The 21,197-nt window shown below is 33.6% G+C and overlaps 1 protein-coding gene across 1 annotated transcript in view; it reads left to right on the top strand.

The window, feature by feature from the left end:
- LOC121727288 overlaps window positions 1–21,197 on the top strand; it is a 63,005-nt gene that overhangs the window by 17,518 nt on the left and 24,290 nt on the right. Inside the window, exon 2 of the mRNA XM_042115023.1 lies at window positions 13,721–13,820. Coding sequence (XP_041970957.1) covers window positions 13,755–13,820 — 66 coding nt within the window. The 5' untranslated portion in view covers window positions 13,721–13,754. The remainder of the gene's footprint in view (window positions 1–13,720; window positions 13,821–21,197) is intronic.

Here is a 21,197-nt window from a genome sequence, read left to right as displayed (position 1 = left end):
TATGTAAATGAACGAAAGTGCCGCTACTTCAATAAATCGTTACATACTATTTAACTTTGTAGCAGTTACCTTAATAACATTAATTTATTATATGTAAAAGTCAAACATGTCAAAATAATTAGTAATGTTCATTTATTTTTTGTGAAGCTTTAAAGCGTCTGACAAAAGTTTTAGTCCATGAAAAGTGTCTGACACTTAATGATACTTGTTCAGAATAATATTCTACAGAATTTAAGTTACATACTCTAATTTTTAATTACTTTTCTCACTACAAAAATCTAAATTTCGCAAAAGAGTTTAATCTAAATTTCGTAAAATTATATTCCATTAGAACGGTCAGCAGTTCCAAGTAATTTCAGACGAAAATATGATAACAGCTTAAAAACATAATTTTGCTGAAAAGAAAATAACTGGAGACGCGAAGATTCATTTCATTTTATTTTTAGATAATAATCCGGTTCGTCTTTGATTCGTCATTTCATCTTTGTTTTAAATTCTGAGAACTTTGAGTTTGCTTGCGAATAAGTGTAAGAATACTAAATACTTCTTTTATGTACTACTTTTATTATAAAACAAACAGACTATTAAAACTTGGTAAGTAGATGTAGTCTGTAAACCGCATTAAGACTTTGATACAATAATGGAAAAATTATGAAAAATTTAAGGGATCCTCATACGTACAACTGAAACAATCATCTAACCTATGCGTGTGGGGTATCGATGGATAGGTCTTCAAAAATCATATTGAGGTTTCTAACATAATTTTTTTTCTAACCTGAATAGTTTGCGAGAGGGACTCTTCCAATGTGGTAAAATGTGTGGATATATACTTACTTATTTTTTTTTTTTAATGAAGCGGTCGTGTATAATATAATGACATATTAAGCTTGTGTATATGTGTCTAAATGTATGGCGATGGCGATTGTTTCTCAGTTTCCTTTATAATCATAATATAAATTATTATAAATATGAATTATGCTTAATGCTTATGACTAAAGCAAAATAGATTATCTTATATTGATAATAAGCTACGAATTGTTTAATTTTTTAAACATAGAAACTGCATTGTATTTTCGAGTGTCCGTACTAGAGAAAACACGATAACTTAAAATTTTCTTCAAAGAAAAAATGACAATGATCACGAATATTTCATTTCTTTCAACGTAAACGGTGCAACGGTTGGAAGAAGATCAATATATCTGCGAAAACCGTATTCAAATCGGATCAGTAGTTTGCGTGTTAAAGAAAAAAGTTTGGCACAAAATCTTTTCGTGTGATGGTGGAACAAACATACAGACAGACAGACAGACAGACAAAAAGCTAACCACAGTTTTGGCTTCTATAGCGATGTAGTAACAGCCCCCGCTTATTATTTTTTGGATATCTTTAATGTACAGAATTGTCATTTCTACAGTTTTATTATATGTATAGATAATATTGTTTTTATTTTATTTTTCAAAGTCAATTATGTACTAGACGACGCCCGCAACTTCGTTGCGCTAAAATTAGTTTATTGTGCAGGAACCGTTCATTTATCCAATATAAAAAGTAACCTAAGTCCTTTACGGGGACTCACAGTATCTTGATCCTTTCACCAAAATCGGTTCAGCTATTTGAGCGTCGAGGGGTAACAGATAGATAGACAGACATACGAACAGAAGGACAGACAGAAACACTTTCGCATTTATAATATTAGTATGGATGTACGTTAGCCCTTATGTAACTAATAGCAATGAGCTGATTTAGCAGACCTTGGCGTCTAAGTTATTGGGCTGAATAGTTCCAAAAGCATCGCATTCCCAACGATTTGGCACGCTCCAAATTGTCCAGCATAAATAGCTGAGGAGATTAAAATGTTCAATTAATGCTTGCTATAATAATTAACTAGGTACTTGGTTTGTTTTGAATTTCATTAATAGAAAATTCCGCGGGAATCGTACCTTTTGTAGAGATTAAAAATATATGCCACTTGATGACTACAGAGCCAGTGGCTCGGTAGTTATTTACCGCATTTTAGAGCTTTATAACTCTTAATTTGAAAGCTACAAAATTATAATAAAAATACACCAATAATTTTCATTATACGAACATAATTAATAACGATTAATTTCCTATTTTTGTTTATTATATTATAATACTCATGATATCAGGTTCCAAAGTAACACCAATTTATTAAAATTCAAGCATACATTCAGCATCTCCCTAATATTTACAAATTACTTTTATTTGAAACACACGCCAATAGATCGACAATATTATCATGAACTACATAATCCACGTTTTAATTTTTTTAGATATTTTTTTTTAGAGCTAACCTTGACCATACATTTGACGCGGTGCCGAGATCGCACAAAAATCCTATTTCTTTCACTTATCTTCATTCAAAATTGATCTAAAAAAAATTTAAAACAGGGAATATGTGGTTAATGAAATTGTCGATCTATTGGAGTGTGTTTCAAATAAAAGTAATTTGTAAATACTAAGGAGATGTTGAATGTATGCTTGAATTTTAATAAATTGGCTTTACTTTGGAAGCTAATATCATGAGTATAATAAACAAAAATGTAAAATTTAAAACGGGGAAAGGAATGTTGATATACTGAAGATTATCGCTGTATTTTTATTATAACTTTGTAGCTTTCAAATTATGAGTTTATAAGGATCTAAATACTGTAAACTACGGAATCTCCGTAGGGGAAAGCCCTTAATGTGGACCCAAAAGTTTCAAGCCTTTACTCAATACAAACAACCATACAATTAAATGTTTAAAATAAATGTTTTTGATTAAATTATGCAACACCCCAAAGTATTGATTTCACTTCATCGAATAGTTTCTTTCAAGTCTGAAACTGTAAAATTGAACCATCCGAAGTATTTATACAAAAAGTTTTATTACAATTTTATGGTATACCAGGAATCGTTTACCGATTCACACGAATTGGCAGTAAATCCACCTGCCTATAAAATTTTAGGTGAGAGTAAATAAGTTAGATCTAAACGTGTCTGGGTTAACAGATTAACCCACTTATAGAATAGAGACGTTATAATATAACGCCTTTACTCACATATGACACTATATTCTATTCTCTATGTACTGCGAGGAATGGGAACATATGAAGTTAATCACGCATGATTTGAGCTTGCCTGTGACCTAAATATATAATTTTCTCATAACTTCATATCTAACATTCGGTCCAGTAGCTAAGGTTAAAGGGCCTTTACGTTTTTAGTCAAGTTGTATTCGATAATTTTGGCAGCAAAGCCAGAAACAAAATATATTTTTGACGACCTCTGTGGCTCAGTTAGTGGGCTGTTGGTAGCTCAAGCCAGGGGTCGCGGGTTCGAATCCCGCCGACGGAACAAAAAGTTTTCAAAGTCCGTCGGCGTATCATGTAATAAAAATCTTAAATATGTATATAGTATAAAAGTATTAAATATATTTCCGTTGTCTGCTACCCGTAACACAAGTCCATCAGGTACTTACCACGGGGCCAGACTGACGTGGTGTGAAGCGTCCATAGAAATTAAATATAATAATAATTATATTATTATTATATTTTATTATTTCTAAATTCGCTAATTAATAGGACAAAAAACTCGCCAAAGATTTCACGTTTTGTTTTCTTTATTTAAATCTAATAAGTTGATAATGATGATACAATTAAACACAGTCAGATAATACTTGCACAAACGACGTAAAAGCGGAGAACTAGTTGGGAATTTCTAAACGAACTAATCAAACAAACCAACTTCGTTAAAAGCTCTAACTATAAGTTACAAAATTCCGTTGAATGCCAGTGAGTTATCTAGTTCTGATTCAATTAACTGTGACATTGTAGACGACCTATTAACGTTAGAGTTAGTTTGTAAACTATCACTTTCATTTTAAAATACGTCTTTAATTCGTCTTTAGAGTTTAGAGTACTTGGTAACGTAAAATATTGTAATGAAAAATATTATTGAAAACTTAGAGGCGAAAGCGTGCACATATTATATTTTTATAATTTTTTCTATAAAAAAGGAGAAAACAGATTGGTACACATTGGCATACCTACAATCGATAACTAACGTGCAATATTTGCCAATAGTTTGCCAATGATTTTTCCCATCAATTTTTCACGAAATTCGAAATTAAAGTAGCAATCATGGTCATCCACCTAAAGTGCAGAGGAGCCTTATCTATGGTGGGTTCGAATTGATGATGATGATGTGTGCCATATTTTAAAGCAACAGCTACAGTATGACAGAAGGCGGAGAACTATAACACACATTTGCACTTAGAGCTTAATATTTCGTAAAAGTGTTGCCTGCGAAATGGCATTCACAGGAGAGCCAAAAAGGAACTGAAAAACTTTCGTAACAATCCTCGTTATATATTGTATATTATTTACGTAGATATTTTATAATATTATGTTCTAGATATTATCTAGTATTTCTTTGTGTGATAATATTTGATTTTTATATCCAGAGCATCTTATTTTCTGACGAACATAAATATTGTAATATTGTAGACGCCCAACTTTAAGTTTTCTTAGCAAGAAGAAGGGTAAAGAGCCTTACATTTTGTATTTGATGGGGCTAAAAGACAAATAGAATTGCCGGAAAGTTACCTACAAGATCGCATGGCATTTTTCGCTTTTACCTAGGTCGTAGGGCCTAGGCTGATAGAAAAGGGCCCTAAAAGCAAAACTCAAACTCAAAAACTCAAACTCAAAAATTTTTATTCAGAATAAATTTTTTCAAATATTCTCTGAACGTCGGGGCTACACAGATGCCTACCACCGGTTCGGGAACTAACCCGGCGAGAAGAACCGGCGTAAGAAACTCGCACGGGGCCATCTTTTTCTAAAAAGATGGAAAATTACAAAAAATATATTATTATAAAATAACAGTGTCATTATGACTAAATAAAATACAACGAATGTACAATTATTATACATATTATAATGAAACAGCTCTGCAGGGGGCGACCTTATTCCCATGGTGTACTATCATTCATGAAATCAGTAACTTTATAGTACGCTTTGGTACACAAACGTTCTTTAACAACTTTTTTAAATCTATTAATTGAGAGATTTTGAACGCTTTCTGGGATCTTATTATAAAGGCGTATACATTGACCTTTAAAAGAATTTTTGACTTTAGTAAGTCTAGTCACCGGAATTTCAAGCTTATGTTTATTACGAGTATTTCTCCCATGGGTATCACATTTTTTCGTGAATTGATATATATTCTTTTTAACATATAATACATTTGATAGGACATATTGAGAAGCAACAGTTAAGATTCCAGTTTCCTTAAATTTTTCTCTAAGTGAAGTATTACGGGCCAACTTGTAGATTGCCCGCACAGCTCGCTTCTGCAGCACAAAAATTGTATTTATATCTGCAGCATTGCCCCACAGCAAAATGCCGTAGGACATAATACTATGAAAGTAACTAAAATACACTAGACGTGCTGTTGTTTCATCTGAAAATTGTCTAATCTTACTTACTGCATATGCTGCTGAACTGAGTCTGTCGGCCAACCCAGCAATATGAGGGCCCCACTGAAGCTTGGAGTCTAGTGTAATACCTAAAAATACAGCTGTATCCACTAGCTCCATAACATCACCATTTAAAAGCACATTGGTTTCCGTTTGCCTTACATTGGGCAATTTGAATTTAATACATTTTGTTTTTTTACTATTAAGTAAAAGATTATTAACACTAAACCAATGTACAATCTTTGAGAGAGCATTATTTACTTCGTCATAACACGCATTAAGCCGTTTGATATTGAATGTAAGAGATGTACCATCAGCAAATAATACTATCCCATGTTTATCTTTAATTAAGAATGGCAGGTCATTTATATAAATAAGAAACAGGAAGGGTCCTAATATAGACCCCTGTGGGACCCCCATTTCAATTTTTGCACCAGCAGATTTTTTACCATTTATCTCAACCCTCTGAGTTCTATTTGACAAGTACGATTTTAGGAGGGCGAGTGCTGTGCCTTTTATGCCATAGTGACAGAGTTTCCTGACCAATGTTTTGTGTTGCACGCAATCAAAGGCCTTTGAGAGATCGCAAAAAACTCCTAGAGCATCCTGCGACGTCTCCCAGGCATTAAAAATACTACTGATCAATTCAACGCCAGCGTCTGTAGTAGATCGTCCCTTTGTAAATCCAAATTGTTTATTATGTAAAATATTATTTATATTAAAGTGCGTTAGTAATTGATTCAGTATTATCTTTTCATAAATTTTACTCAATGTCGGTAAAATAGATATAGGTCGGAAATTAGACGGGTCCAACTTACTACCAGATTTAAAAAGAGGTAAAACTTTACTGTGTTTCATTAAATCAGGAAATACGCCACTTTTTATACAATCATTAAATATAGTCGCTAAGTAGGGCGCGATAACATCGATTATAGATTTAATAACTTTCATTGATAGGCCCCACAAATCAGTAGTGTTCTTAATATTTAGTAAATTGAAAGTTTTTAAAATGTCTTCAGGACCTACTTATTTAAATCTAAAGTCGATATCACATTCATTTACATTTTCTTTAAGTAACAATATAGCATCATCAGGAGAGTCCTTTAGGTTACTTGTAATTGAAACTGGAATGTCAGCGAAAAATTTCTCAAAAGCAGTCGCAACATCATTGTCGGAAGTTATATTTTTGTTATCTATATTTAATTTAAAATCTGAGTTGTGACTGGCGACTCTTCCAGTTTCACTTGCTATTATTTGCCACGTTGTCTTTACTTTATTTTTTGAATTCTTAATTTTATTTCTAATGTGAATAGATTTGGCAGCCCTGCAGACTTGTTTAAATATTTTTGAATATAATCTTACATAGTTTATAAAGTGTTCACTTTGATTTATAGTCCTTTCATTATAAAGGTCATACAGTTTTAATCTGCTTTTCATAATACCTGGTGTAGCCCATTCACTAAATTTACTCTTATTGTTTTTTCCAACTGTCTTAGAGGTGAAGGTAGTATCAAAATGGTTTTTAATTAATTTGAAAAGATTATCAAATGTCATATCTGGACTACTATGATATTCTAAATTTCCAATCTTAGATATAATTTCACCCCTAAACTTCTCAATACGTTTATCATTAATTGGAATACAAGTACTTTTGTTTTTACATACTTTTTTGAAATTCTTGTTCATGGGGAAAATAGCTCGTTGTCCACAGTGATCAGAGCTTAGTATGTTTAAGACTTCTTTCTTTAAGGAGTCTATATTGGTAAAAATATTATCAATGCATGTAGCAGAGTTGCCACTGATCCTTGTGGGTTCATAAAACAAATTTGTCAAATTATATGATCTTAACAAAGAAGTGAATCTAACAGTGGTTGAATTATTGTCTAAAATATTTATATTAAAATCACCACAAAGTAAAATGTGTTTGTTAGATGCACTTATTTTTGTTAATAAAATCTCCATGTCCTTTTCAAATATATCATATAATCCTAGTGGAGGCCTGTATACACATATAATAATAAAGTTTCCCACCTCTACGCAGGCTATTTCAGTTGTTCGTTCTGTAGAGAGGTTCACTAAGTCCTTACGTTCTTTATATTTTAAATATAAAGAACGTAAGGACTTAGAGGAAAAAGGATAGTGTTCTTATATAATAATAATATGTTCTTATCACGAAAATAACGGCATACTCTAATGTATTCATAGCGAAATAAACAACAGAATTTAGCTAAGATAACAACAGATTTAAAACGATCAACTCCTATTTCTGGTGCACTTTACCGCCTATATAACTCATAACATGTATTTTGATGATAATCCGGATATTATGTGTCTAAAAGCTGCTACTAACTCATCATAAAGAGCGTCTATAACTTTGTAACAGCTGTAATCTGAATTTGTAACAATTACATTGGAAGTATTTTAGGAGCGTAAAGGAGTGAGCACACTGAGACGGGTCGTGCCGGGGCTCAGCATGCTGGGGCTCATCGCAAAAATCCGCCTCCATACAATTTGTATGGAAGCGGAAATCCGCTGCGCCCCGACACAGTGTGCGATACGCGCATCCGCTTCCATACAAATTGTATGGAGGCGGATTTTTGCGATGAGCCCCGGCACGGCCCGTCTCAGTGTGCTCACTCCTTTACAGTTTCTCTGACTAATCAAGTAGCTAGATTTGAAGGCGTCCACAAACATCGAAAGTTTTTGAAGAAAAATTTTAGTTTACCTCCTCCATTATTTTAACATTGATATTCTACTTATACAGATCTGTTACGTTCATACTATTTTCCGGCTTAAATCTCTTCCGAATATCCTTGCTCATTTCCCTGATCATACGTAACGTTAAAAATATTTTATGAAAGTGAGATAATAAATACTTATAACATAATTATAGTACGCTATGTTCCTAGTAGACTGTTAGTTAATACTCAAAATCCATATTAATATTATAAATGCGAAAGTATGTCCGTCTGACTGTCAGTCCTCTCGCCAATTTTGATCTAATTGTATGCATAAATTATATCCTTGTATGGTATGTATCCTTGATGGGACATAGAATAGATTTTCTTGCGGAAAACTGTACGGTTCCCACGCGATAAACGAAATTTGGCGCAACAGAGATACGGGCGCAGCGTTATCTAGTAACTTTTCAGGGTTCCGTAGTCAACAAGGAACCCTTATAGTTTCAGTCTGTCTCTCTCTCGTCCGTCTGTCCGTCTGTCTGTATGTCTGTCCGTCTGTCTGTCTGTCCGTCTGTATGTCCGTCTGTCCCCGACACGCACTTGGCCGATTTTATTTTTTCAGAATAAACTAACAGACGTGTGTGACTTGCTGTATTTCCAATTTTTCGAATTTTCTTACATTTTGGCACAATTTTTACAACAAGAACATTACGTAATACTTGCTAAGCTAAGAGTGCTAAGACCTTTGGTGAGATTCCTCCGAAAATTTCTAGCTGTTTTGTACAGATAGAAATTCTAAGCTAAGGAACTCTATACGCGTACCGGAGTCCGGACACATTTCACCGACATGGGAGTTGATAAATCACATTTATTTGTGTTACTTCCACAAATTCATCGGACCATTAACTTGGTGGTTTATTCCAGAAGCGCTCTGAATCGTACCATAATCACAGAACATGTATTAGTATGGACAGCTATGTATTATTTATGGGAGAATCGTTTTCCGCTAAATTGGCTATGTTTTCCATGTTTTACTTATATGAAAGTGTTACTCGAATTAAAAATGTGTTATTTGCAGACTGCAGTTGATTATGATTTAAGTATGTCTTATTTTTGTTTTGTACCTGCTGTTTTGTTTATATTTTTACTTTGTTTATTAGACCTATTCCCAATACATTATTATTTATTCAGGCCCGATTCGACCAAACTTGAAGTTACACGAGTGTGACTATACTGAGAATAATTTTACTCCTTCAATTTACTCTAGGATATCTTCGTTTGCGTTTTACCAAGTTACTCGAAGAGTATGAAATAAAATGACAATTATAGTTCACAATGTCACCGACAGTGACAGTTGACACCCTGTTGTGCAACTATTCTCAGTTTAATATTTACTCCACCAAAATAGCCCGTGTAAATATTTACTCCCGTGTAATAACCTTATTCTTGGATTACAAGTTGAAAAAACGCAAAACCAGCTTACTCTTAGACTAGGAAACAGTTATACTCGAGTAAAATTTTACTCTCGTTTGGTCGAATCCGCCCTTAGTCATACAATAATGTTTTTATATTAGGTGTTGCTAATTGTTATATCACTTGAAGGAAAACCCTTATCTCTCAATTACGTGCTTTTATAATTTTGAAGGCGAAATAATAATTTAAAAATTATTTCCGGTAGCGTATGCCATAATGGAATTTGGATGACAGCAGCTGTATCACATCCACACACATGCATCAGAGTCCAGAACCCTTGTAAAATGCCCATAGGCACGGGCCTATATTTACAGTATTTTTGGGTAACCATCTATATTGATTCAATATTGACAGTTAACCCAAAAATTTGGTACCGACTACCGAGTAATATAATCAGAACTACAAACCGAAGAAATAAGCAGGCATCGTAAACCATTTTCTTACTCTCGTTAAACATAACAAACGGTATCTAATTAAGACGCCCAATAAAAACGTAGTCGTAATCATAAAGCCCCCAAAACTGCTGATGGGAAGTGTCTAGTGTCTTTCCCTAACGAGCCCGTACGTAATTAGCTTGAGTAGGCTTTAGAAGTTACTTTAATGAAATAAAACCCTTTTCTTTGTAGAATCCACATAACGGTAAAGCAATAATAGGTTTGAATAGGACGTTAACTTTTTTAAACACTTATGTTATGGGTGTATCAAAATGCAAACCTGACCCGCCTAACATCACTTTTCTAATTTTGCTAAACGAATCATTTTTATTGGTTGCTGAATAATAAAAGTGCTGTTTTATTATGTGTAAAAATAATTTATTACTACTTAAACAGAAAAGGTACGCTTAGCAGCATTAGATGTCTGGATGCCATTTTGTTTTTTTGATGGATTAGTCAGAACTTATATTTTACTTTAAAATATATTTTTCCTTCCTTCCTCAAAAAGAACAGTTCTTTTATGTGTTTTCGTAGCAAAACTTGTGACGGTACTTGGTATTTTCACACTAATAAGTAATAACTATCTGTTCATCCGAATAGCGAACTCAAAGGTATGAAAAGGACTTTAAAGGAATTTTCCAGTTTTATAATATATTTTCTCGTCTTGTTGTGCGAACACAAACTTTGACACTACAAGACCACTACGTAGCTGTAGTTACTACTCGTAGTTAGCCTGGTTTCAATGAAACCGGGCACCGTGACCGAAACTGATGGATGGATTTATTACTCTTTCACGCAAAAACTACTGAACGAATATTTCAACATATAATTCAACATAATACTAATACAGTGTTTTGTTAGAGATATTATCAACATTCTGAACCGGATGCTGTCTTGGATTTGCATAGTATTTGGACGTATTGATCGCATTATTATTGCCAGCAGTATTTTTTACTAGTGATGGTCGACTCGAGTAACTAACTCTAGTTTAACGTGGGAGAGCCATGCTTCGGCACGAATGGGCCGGCTCGACCGGAGAAATACCACGTTCTCACAGAAAACCGGCGTGAAACAGCGCTTGCGCTGTGTTTCGCCGAGTGAGTGAGTTCACCGGAGGCCCAATTCCCTTCCCTATCCTCCCCTATTCCCTTCCTATCCCTACCCTCCCCTATTACCTCTTAAAAGGCCGGCAACGCACCTGCAGCTCTTCTGATGCTGCGAGTGTCCATGGGCCACGGAAGTTGTTTTTCATCAGGTGACCCGTTTGCTCGTTTGAAGAGAAAAAAAGAAGGGGGTTCTTTCATTAAAAAAAAATAAAAAAATAGTTAACTCGATTTGGGCGTAACTCGAACCCACTCGAGTTGAATTCTCTCTGACTCGAGTTTACGCCAAAAATAAATCCTTCTTATTAATAACATAAATCATATCAAATAAAATACATAAATAAATTATTCTATTTCAAACAATCATTTTCTTTTTAACCGACTTCCAAAAAACGAGGAGGTTATATATTCGGCTGTGCATATATATATTTTTTTGTATGTTCGACCACTACTCCGCCGTTTGTGAACCGATTTTCAAAATTTTTGTTTTTTTATATTAGGTTTCACTCCAATTTGGTCCCATTTTCACAAAAGTGGTGATCTGATGATGGGATCTATGAGTAATCGAGGGAACTCCTCAAAATTTATATGGAAACATATAGTGATTTTGGTTTTTTGAGAAGCATCTTAAGCATATGCTACAAAAACGCAATATTTTGCACCAAGGTATACTATGGTTCCGAAGATACTAAGAGAACTCCGGATTCCTTATAGATACAAGTTTGGGGGTTGAGGCGTTATTTTAAGAACGGAAAGCATATGCTACTATGCAAATTACATTCATTATCATCATCATCATCATCACTACCATGTCAGAGTCACCAATGTCACAACTCACATGGTTGTATATGGATACAATATACACACAATACCATAAAATATCATCAGTCATCACGTTAGGTCCTTATTTATTTGGTACATTTCAAAGCGATTTTAATACAAAAAAATATACTTAATGTTGTTTCAAAATACATAATATTTCAAGTACCACAAAATTGAACATAAGTAACAAATTCAACCTTTACTCCAGAGCGTAAGGCACACATTTGGGTTGGACTGAAGGAAACGGGGCACTATGGAAAAAAGACTTAGAAAATTTTTTCGTCAAAATGTTAACCTCTTATAACCACCCTTTTTAAATATACCAATCGATAGGGGGCGCCAAGGGGAGCAAAAAAGCTCAGCTAAACTTTTCTCAAAAATCAACCCCTGTCGACAGACAGGCCGAAATGTGACCCTCGTTAGCACGGAGAAAATACTTAAAAAATTTGGACGAAAAAATTCAACCTCTTATAACCACCCCTTTTGAATACACCAATCGATAGGGGACGCCAAAGGGAGTAAGAAAGCTCAAATAAACTTTTCTCAAAAATCAACCCCTGTCGACAGACAGGCCGAAATGTGACCCTCGTTAGCACGGAGAAAATACTTAAAAAATTTGGACGAAAAAATTCAACCCCCTATGACCACCCCTTTTGAATACACCAATCGATAGGGGACGCCAAGGGGAGTAAGAAAGCTCAAATAAACTTTTCTCAAAAATCAACCCCTGTCGAATGACAGGCCGAAACGTGACCCTTGTTAGTATAATATGTTTTTATTATTGGTGAATACCAATAATAAAAACTAGGTATTCTCTATCTGTAAAGCTCATACGATATTTTACGTTTTGTAGCAAAATTGAGATTAAAAGCATAGAGACGAAAGGTAAACCGCCTGCATATTGGAAGTCCATCAAAATGTTCTTTCACGCTGCATCGAACTCAACATACTTTAAAGAGAGTTACAGGAAAACGTAAATCACTCTTTTCCGGGAAAATATTATTCCCGGGGGAAATTGGAAATAGCGGCAGAATGTTCTCAAACAACACTTAATTTTCGCAAGATTAGCAACGAATTGCTTAGCTTCATGCATGAGTTTTACTCTTCTGTTACAATATATTACTAAACTATTAAAATTGAAAGTCAAAAATGTAACCTGCCTTACAAATATACAGGGTGTAACAAACCTAAGGGATAATACTTTAGGGTGCGTAATTATACTTCCCTTGTATATAGAACTCACTCTGAAAATAAATTCAGCATATTTCCTACTCTAGTGATTTTTTTCACGATTCTAGAAGAAACCGTTAAGCTGGCAGAAGGGGGGACACTGGACTCTAACGATTTTTTCCACATTAAAACTTCATATAATTCACAAATGGATCCCTAAATCGGAAAATGATCTATGAATATTAGTATTATTTAAAAAAACTATCCAACGACACCCTACACGGTGGGGTGGATTTTATATACCATTTTGTCGGCACCATTAATATGTGCATTCATGCCAAATTACAGCTTTGTAGGTCCTATAGTCTCTGAGCAATACCGCGGACAGACAGACAGACGGACAGACGGACGGCTAGACCGAAACTATAAGGGTTCCTTGTTGACTACGAAACCCTAAAACTGTCTGTCAAAATGTTTCTAACTTATAGAATAATAGTTAAGAAGCATTAAAGTACCTCGAACGAATACTTACTAGGTTTCCTTTTGTTTCAGATGCTGATTATCGACTGCTGTTTTGTTCGTCCTTATGAAGCGTAAACTATGTACTGTCCCGACATTCAACTGTGACGACGACATGGAGGAACTAAATGTTGTAAGTAAAATTAAAAATATCATGTTTAGTGCTTCTTTATATCAGGGGGCAAACGAGCAAACGGGTCACCTGATGGTAAGCAACTGCTGTGCGTTGCGGTGCATTTCCGTTGCAGGGCATGCAGGAAAAACTAAACAAGGAATAAAATTTTAAAATACGTTTATTATTAAGAACTACAATATTTTATCTATCTGTAACAAACTATAGCAAGATCTAGATAAAAATGGCTTAATTAATCATCACTAGAAGAACGACTTGTACTAGGAGTTCGACTTATTTCTGGCATCTTCTTTTCGTTCTCTATACGAGACTTATGTAAATTAATAAAGTATTTATGTGCATTAAGAGTCTGTTTCCTATCTTTTCCTTCGGCTACTGTAGCATCCCAAGAAAACACAACTTTATACGGATTAGTTCCGACAGTTTTCAAAGCGGTGTGCTTCAGTTCCTCATAATCAGACAAATAAATGCTTTTCAAAAGAGATTTATCTTCAGATAGATAACTTTTTCTTACTTTTTCCTCCTTTTGTATAGCTTCAGGAAAAAGTATTGCAACAGTGTCATTAAAAATTGCCTTCTGATTTTTTAATATTTCCAACATTCTTCGTTCTTTTTCGAGACGTTGAGCTTCAAGCTCTCGTAATGGCTTTTCTTGCTCAATCAATTGTTCTTTGTTTATCCTCTTTTTTACTGCTATAGTCCTTTCTATGAGTCTTTGTATGATTCTTTGCCATCGTTCTGCAGGTCCTATAACTCTCAATTTCTCTAGCCTGCGGGCTTCTTCCTCTGCAGCTAATTTCAACGCTCGTTCTTCCTTTAGGCGTCTTTTTTCCTCTTCTTTTTTGGCTAAAATTTCTCGTTCTTTTCTTTTAATCTCATGAACGATGTCAGGATTATTTTTCATAAATTCATTTTGCCATGAAATAAATGTGTTCAAGACATTAAGTTCTCTTAGGATCAAAGTCTCAGTTTGTCCCAAATAAGATGGTTTTTCAACCATGAAAATAGGTGGATTTAAAAATATTCTGAAAGAACCACTCACATCGGCTACACCAATCATATTTTTAGCAATTGGAAGAGTATGTAACGATATTTCAGTCAACATATTACCAGAAACATTTTGAATTTTTATCGGCTTCTCGCTTTTTAAAAGAAGATCCCATATCTCCATGTCACCTTCAGAAGTAGTAATAAATATCAAACTGGGTTTATATAATGACCATTTTCCACTTGTTAAGTGACAACTCCTTTTTTTCCAAATAAGCGGCCGATTCAATAACTTGTCTGACCAAATCGCAAATATTTTACCACCCACAGTTAAAGTAATATTATCAATGAACGGATTTTTTTCTGAGCTGGTGATTATACCATCGTGTATAAAACAACTATATTTAAGATCGCAAAACTCTGAATTGACTATTTCGCCTGTATTGAATTCATGACCATCCCATGTTATTCTAGCCAATTCACCATATTGAGTACCGATATAAGCTATTGAATTAATTTCATCTTCACCTTGTCCAATTATTTCAGGGGTGAAATATTTTCTACCCGAGCCACTATTTTTTTGATTATATAAATATTTAATCTGAGGGCGATTAAATCCAAAACATTGGAGTGGTTTTGTAGATGGCTGACCAGCATTCCCAAGAATAATTTTATATAGAGGTTGAAAAGTATGGTCTAAAATTTTTAAAGGAGAAACATCTACCAACAAACCAGGCGGTTTCTTCATAACTCTCTTAGATTTTTTTATTTTTTTAATATTAGACTGGGATACATTTTCTATTGATAGGTTCCATATCAAAACCGTACCATCTTCAGAACCAGTAAAAAAGATTGTAGATGTTTTATTTTTTGGCAACAAAGATATTCTTCCAGTTTGTGTCATAGTAAAATTAGGTGAAAGCCATGTGATCGAATTCACAGGACCATAATGACTTGTCAGCAAATTGCTAGAAGCGGTGGTAAGAACGAGAGAATTATCTTGAACATTTTTCATCCACCCCATATGAGAATTCATCGCGATGCGATATTTTTGTCTGTTTTCACTTAATATCTCTTCTTTTTCAACATTTTCTAATTTATTTGTTAGATCCCATATAACTATCTGACCATTTACACAGCCACCTATAAGAATATTCTCACTAAATGGGCAGAATGATAATGTTTTGACTTCTCGGGATGACTCTAAATATAACTTTGGTATTAAGCTATCAACATGACTCCAAATTAGGACAGGATTAAGGCCGTAAATGGCTCGTTGTACTGGGTCTGGCTGGGCACTTACAGTTTTTGTCACAACTGACGACTCATCAGAGTAACAAATTGCAACTATTCCACTCCACATCGGATGGAAAACAGCACATGATATATATTTATTCTTTGCCCTTACATCACTGAAACATACATACTCTTTAAACGTCATAGTTTCATAAATATCATCCAATTCTTTAGAGATTAAAAATGGGTAATCATTTTTATACATATCCATAACAGTATTAAGTTCAATCAGTGAATCCATTTGAGTTGTGCTCTCGGTAATAAACTCTGTTATTTTCTGTACAAACGATGGACGCTTCATACGTTTTAAGCTTTCTTTGTAGCTTTGTATACCAATATCATCAATATTATCTGTAGCTCTGTCATGTTCTTCGTCAGAACTAGAAGCGTCTCTTTTTACGTCTTCGTCTGTAATAAAATTATTACCATCACCACCGCCTCCTTCAAAGTCTCTTACTTTTCCTAGGGTGTCAACAATCGTCTGAGTCCATACATTTTGAGGATATCGTAAATAAGTTTGAGCATGGCTATTCTGTAATGGCGCTGTAGCTTGAGATGCGCAATCTACCCTGCGCATATAAACATTATTAAAAGATTGCCTAAAAGGTGTGAGCTCTATAAATCCATCTCTCACAGAGCTTGTGTCTCTTGCATTAAAGACACTCGGTTCGTATACTTTTGGAAATTTGGATTTAATTTCGATTTCAATTAATGGTCTCGTATTTAACAGTATTAATTCCTGTAGCTCAACATCACTTCCTAAAGTTTTCCAGTGGCGGGGCTTCTTTTGTAAAGCCTTTTCTAATTTTTTTTCTTGTCTTTTAATAAATTTGTCTGATTGCTGCTTACAATGGTCTCTAGCTTCAATAGTGCAACAAATATAAAACTCGTCAACATTATTCGACTCGTCTACAATATATCCCAATAATACGTCCTCCTCTGGATAATTTTTAATAGCTTCGGATATGGCTGCAAGTTCGGGGGATTCTGAGGTTTCAATACTTTCTAATATCTTTTGTCGTGTTGAGAATTTCCAAGGATATTGAACGGTTACATGTTTTCCAACGACCATATCTATTTGATTTTGTATTTCCTCGCTCAATATTACTTTATATACTCCTTTGATATCGTAATTTGGTACGAATCTCTTTCTTCTGGGTAGTGGCGGCGCAGTCATTGTATTGCTACCTGTATTACAAATTAATTTAATTGTAAAAACCTTTCATGAAATAATGCATTAGAGGTTTGGTGACAGGAATGATTTATTATTATTTGACATATCGTTTTTTTAACTTTATATTTATAGATGGGCATGGCCATTTTAATTTTAAAAAAATTGCAAACTTAATAACTTTACACTAATAAAACACACTTTTCTTGCACTTTTTCCACTATATTTAGATATTATTATAACTTTTAACAAATAACACGACCGGTTTCGAAATTATTCATCATCAGGTGTAAGTTTAACGTCGGTACTTTTAAAAAATTAAATATTATCAAAACAAACATTAGGGTTGTCAGCATCGTGGTACTTTTTACAATTTGGTAGAATTTTTATTCCAAATAAGACTATTTTTTACTAATGTTAAATTAATATTTAGTTGGATTTACCCATTTTTTATATTGATAAATTAATAACGTTGTGCTGGTAATGTCACATATACAGATTTCAGAGCCTAAAATTAAGTAATAATTGTTACATTTCTAAAATTATTAAATGTCAAATAAATTAATATAAACAATGTCAAACTAACAATAATAAAACTTAATAAGACGATACAATTGTCTAATTACATCACCAATAATTTAATTGAATTGTCCATAATATTAAAATTATAAAAATTAATATCTATATGAATGTCAAATAAATTAAACTAAATTAAATCATGTCAATAAATAAAATATAATGTCCATAAAATTATATAAAAATAAATATCATGTCAATAAATTAAATTAGCGGTGAAATGTAAATTGAAATTAATGTATAAGTAATAATAGTTTAAATATCCTGTAATAAAATTGAATTTGAAAGGCATGTTTGGTCGTTTAACAAGTTCCCATATTTTTTGTGTCTGTTGACTTCGAGTGCTTCCAGTGCGTCCATTTTCTTGCTTTTGGGTAAAACATGTAGGTATTTAATATTCCTGTCAGGTTCAAAATTATGGTCATTATTATTTAAATGCTCAGCAAATGTAGATCTTTCTGTTTTCCTTTTCCAAGCTGTGATATGTTCTTTTATCCTGGTTTTAAATTTCCGCCCTGTCTGACCTATATATATACCTCCACATGTTTCACAAGAAAGGCTGTATATTCCGCTATTGTCTGTGACGTTAAACTTGTCCTTGTTATTACACAACAGACTTTTTAGGGAACCCGTAGTGTAGAATGCTACCCTGGTCTCCCTGTTTTGTAAGATCCTTTGAAACCTATACGATAGAGGGCCAATATAAGGTATTTTATAAGGTAAAAGACATATCGCTGTAAGTAATGGGTACAAAAGTGAACTTATTGACACAATCCTTAAAAAAGCTAGGAGAAGGATGGCGGAAAGACTCCTATACGATCATTCAGGACTTAAGGAAAAAGTAAATAGAACTTGGGTTAAAATACCTTATATTGGCCCTCTATCGTATAGGTTTCAAAGGATCTTACAAAACAGGGAGACCAGGGTAGCATTCTACACTACGGGTTCCCTAAAAAGTCTGTTGTGTAATAACAAGGACAAGTTTAACGTCACAGACAATAGCGGAATATACAGCCTTTCTTGTGAAACATGTGGAGGTATATATATAGGTCAGACAGGGCGGAAATTTAAAACCAGGATAAAAGAACATATCACAGCTTGGAAAAGGAAAACAGAAAGATCTACATTTGCTGAGCATTTAAATAATAATGACCATAATTTTGAACCTGACAGGAATATTAAATACCTACATGTTTTACCCAAAAGCAAGAAAATGGACGCACTGGAAGCACTCGAAGTCAACAGACACAAAAAATATGGGAACTTGTTAAACGACCAAACATGCCTTTCAAATTCAATTTTATTACAGGATATTTAAACTATTATTACTTATACATTAATTTCAATTTACATTTCACCGCTAATTTAATTTATTGACATGATATTTATTTTTATATAATTTTATGGACATTATATTTTATTTATTGACATGATTTAATTTAGTTTAATTTATTTGACATTCATATAGATATTAATTTTTATAATTTTAATATTATGGACAATTCAATTAAATTATTGGTGATGTAATTAGACAATTGTATCGTCTTATTAAGTTTTATTATTGTTAGTTTGACATTGTTTATATTAATTTATTTGACATTTAATAATTTTAGAAATGTAACAATTATTACTTAATTTTAGGCTCTGAAATCTGTATATGTGACATTACCAGCACAACGTTATTAATTTATCAATATAAAAAATGGGTAAATCCAACTAAATAGTAATTTAACATTAGTAAAAAATAGTCTTATTTGGAATAAAAATTCTACCAAATTGTAAAAAGTACCACGATGCTGACAACCCTAATGTTTGTTTTGATAATATTTAATTTTTTAAAAGTACCGACGTTAAACTTACACCTGATGATGAATAATTTCGAAACCGGTCGTGTTATTTGTTAAAAGTTATAATAATATCTAAATATAGTGGAAAAAGTGCAAGAAAAGTGTGTTTTATTAGTGTACAACATGAATTTCCACCAAGAACCGACAGTACAATCAATTACATATGTTAATAACTTTAGTAATGAAAATCTTTTATATTATAAGTTAGTACTAGTTTTCTTTTATACATAATATATAGTTTAAAAATATTTAAAAATTAATTTTACTTATATTTTTTTCGAGAAATTGCACTATCGTAGTGTCTACATCATAAAGTTAATATACCTAGCGGAATAGAGAAACAAAGACCTGAGCAAGAGAGATGTCACTATCAGTAACACTGCGTGGAAAAAAGAGACGTGTGATACATGACAGCAGCACTCTTTTTTTGACGTCCAGTCGGCACGTGCCGCACGTTGACAATATAATTTCATAGAATTCATGTTCAATCATGCTTGTGTAAGTGTATTACCTACACATATTTTTCACACACAATTTTGGTTTCGTTTGACAGCTCGAGATTGTTGCTCTATTCCGCTTAACTTTATGGTCTACCGGCTACTTATGATAAAAAATATTATATAACACAATATTATATTCTTATTTTGAAAGTTTTATACAGAATGTGTAATTGTGTATTCTATAAGAATATACATAATATAATAATTTTTAAATATTTCTACTTAGTCATACAGTGTTCTTTGTATTGAGGTCAGCCAAAGAATTTCTACTTACTTTCTTCACCTTCAAAACTTTCATCACTTGAGCCAGAAGAGTTGATTTGTGCATCCCTGCCAGCGGTAGCTTCAGCTACATTGTCCAACTCCATCTTGCTTATTGTCTTATGTAACGAGTAAAGAAATAAATCAATATAGAGATATAAAAATAGGTCATAGATACTTTCCAACATTAGATATAAACGCTTTATTAAAGACGGGTTCAGTTATTTTTACAATTTTAAAGGCGGTACTTAGAGCCATTTTAGACGGAGGTTCTTAGGAAAGGTTCTAACATAAAATCTGTACACATTCGGTCTCTTACACACTGCGACTTTTAACAGCGATGCAGTCGCGCGTTTTTGAAACGCACCATAGCATCGCGACACCAGCAATTTTTGTATCGATGCTGATCGTTAGTATAGTTGCGCGTTAGCACGCGCGTCACCATAGATTTTTGCATTGATTTTTCTTCTGCACCGCGACAGCATCGCTAATGTGTCGCGACTGTATCGATGCTTAAAGTAGCGCAAGTGTGTAAAGGTGGACCATTTGCGACTGCATCGATGCTGCATCGCGACTGCATCGCGACTGCATCGCTGATAAAAGTCGCAGTGTGTAAGGGGCCTTCTGACTAAGTACTTATTGCCTATTAACCTTGCCAACATAATCCACTCGTTTCTCGAAAGGTTAAAATACGAAAAGAGCTGCAGGCGACTCTTGTAATAAATAATGAGCTTCGGAT

This window comes from Aricia agestis, chromosome 5 (assembly GCF_905147365.1).
Source record: "Aricia agestis chromosome 5, ilAriAges1.1, whole genome shotgun sequence".
Lineage (NCBI taxonomy): Eukaryota > Metazoa > Arthropoda > Insecta > Lepidoptera > Lycaenidae > Aricia > Aricia agestis.
The sequence above is the reverse complement of the archived record's forward strand: the minus strand, read 5'-3'. Positions and strand labels throughout refer to the sequence as shown.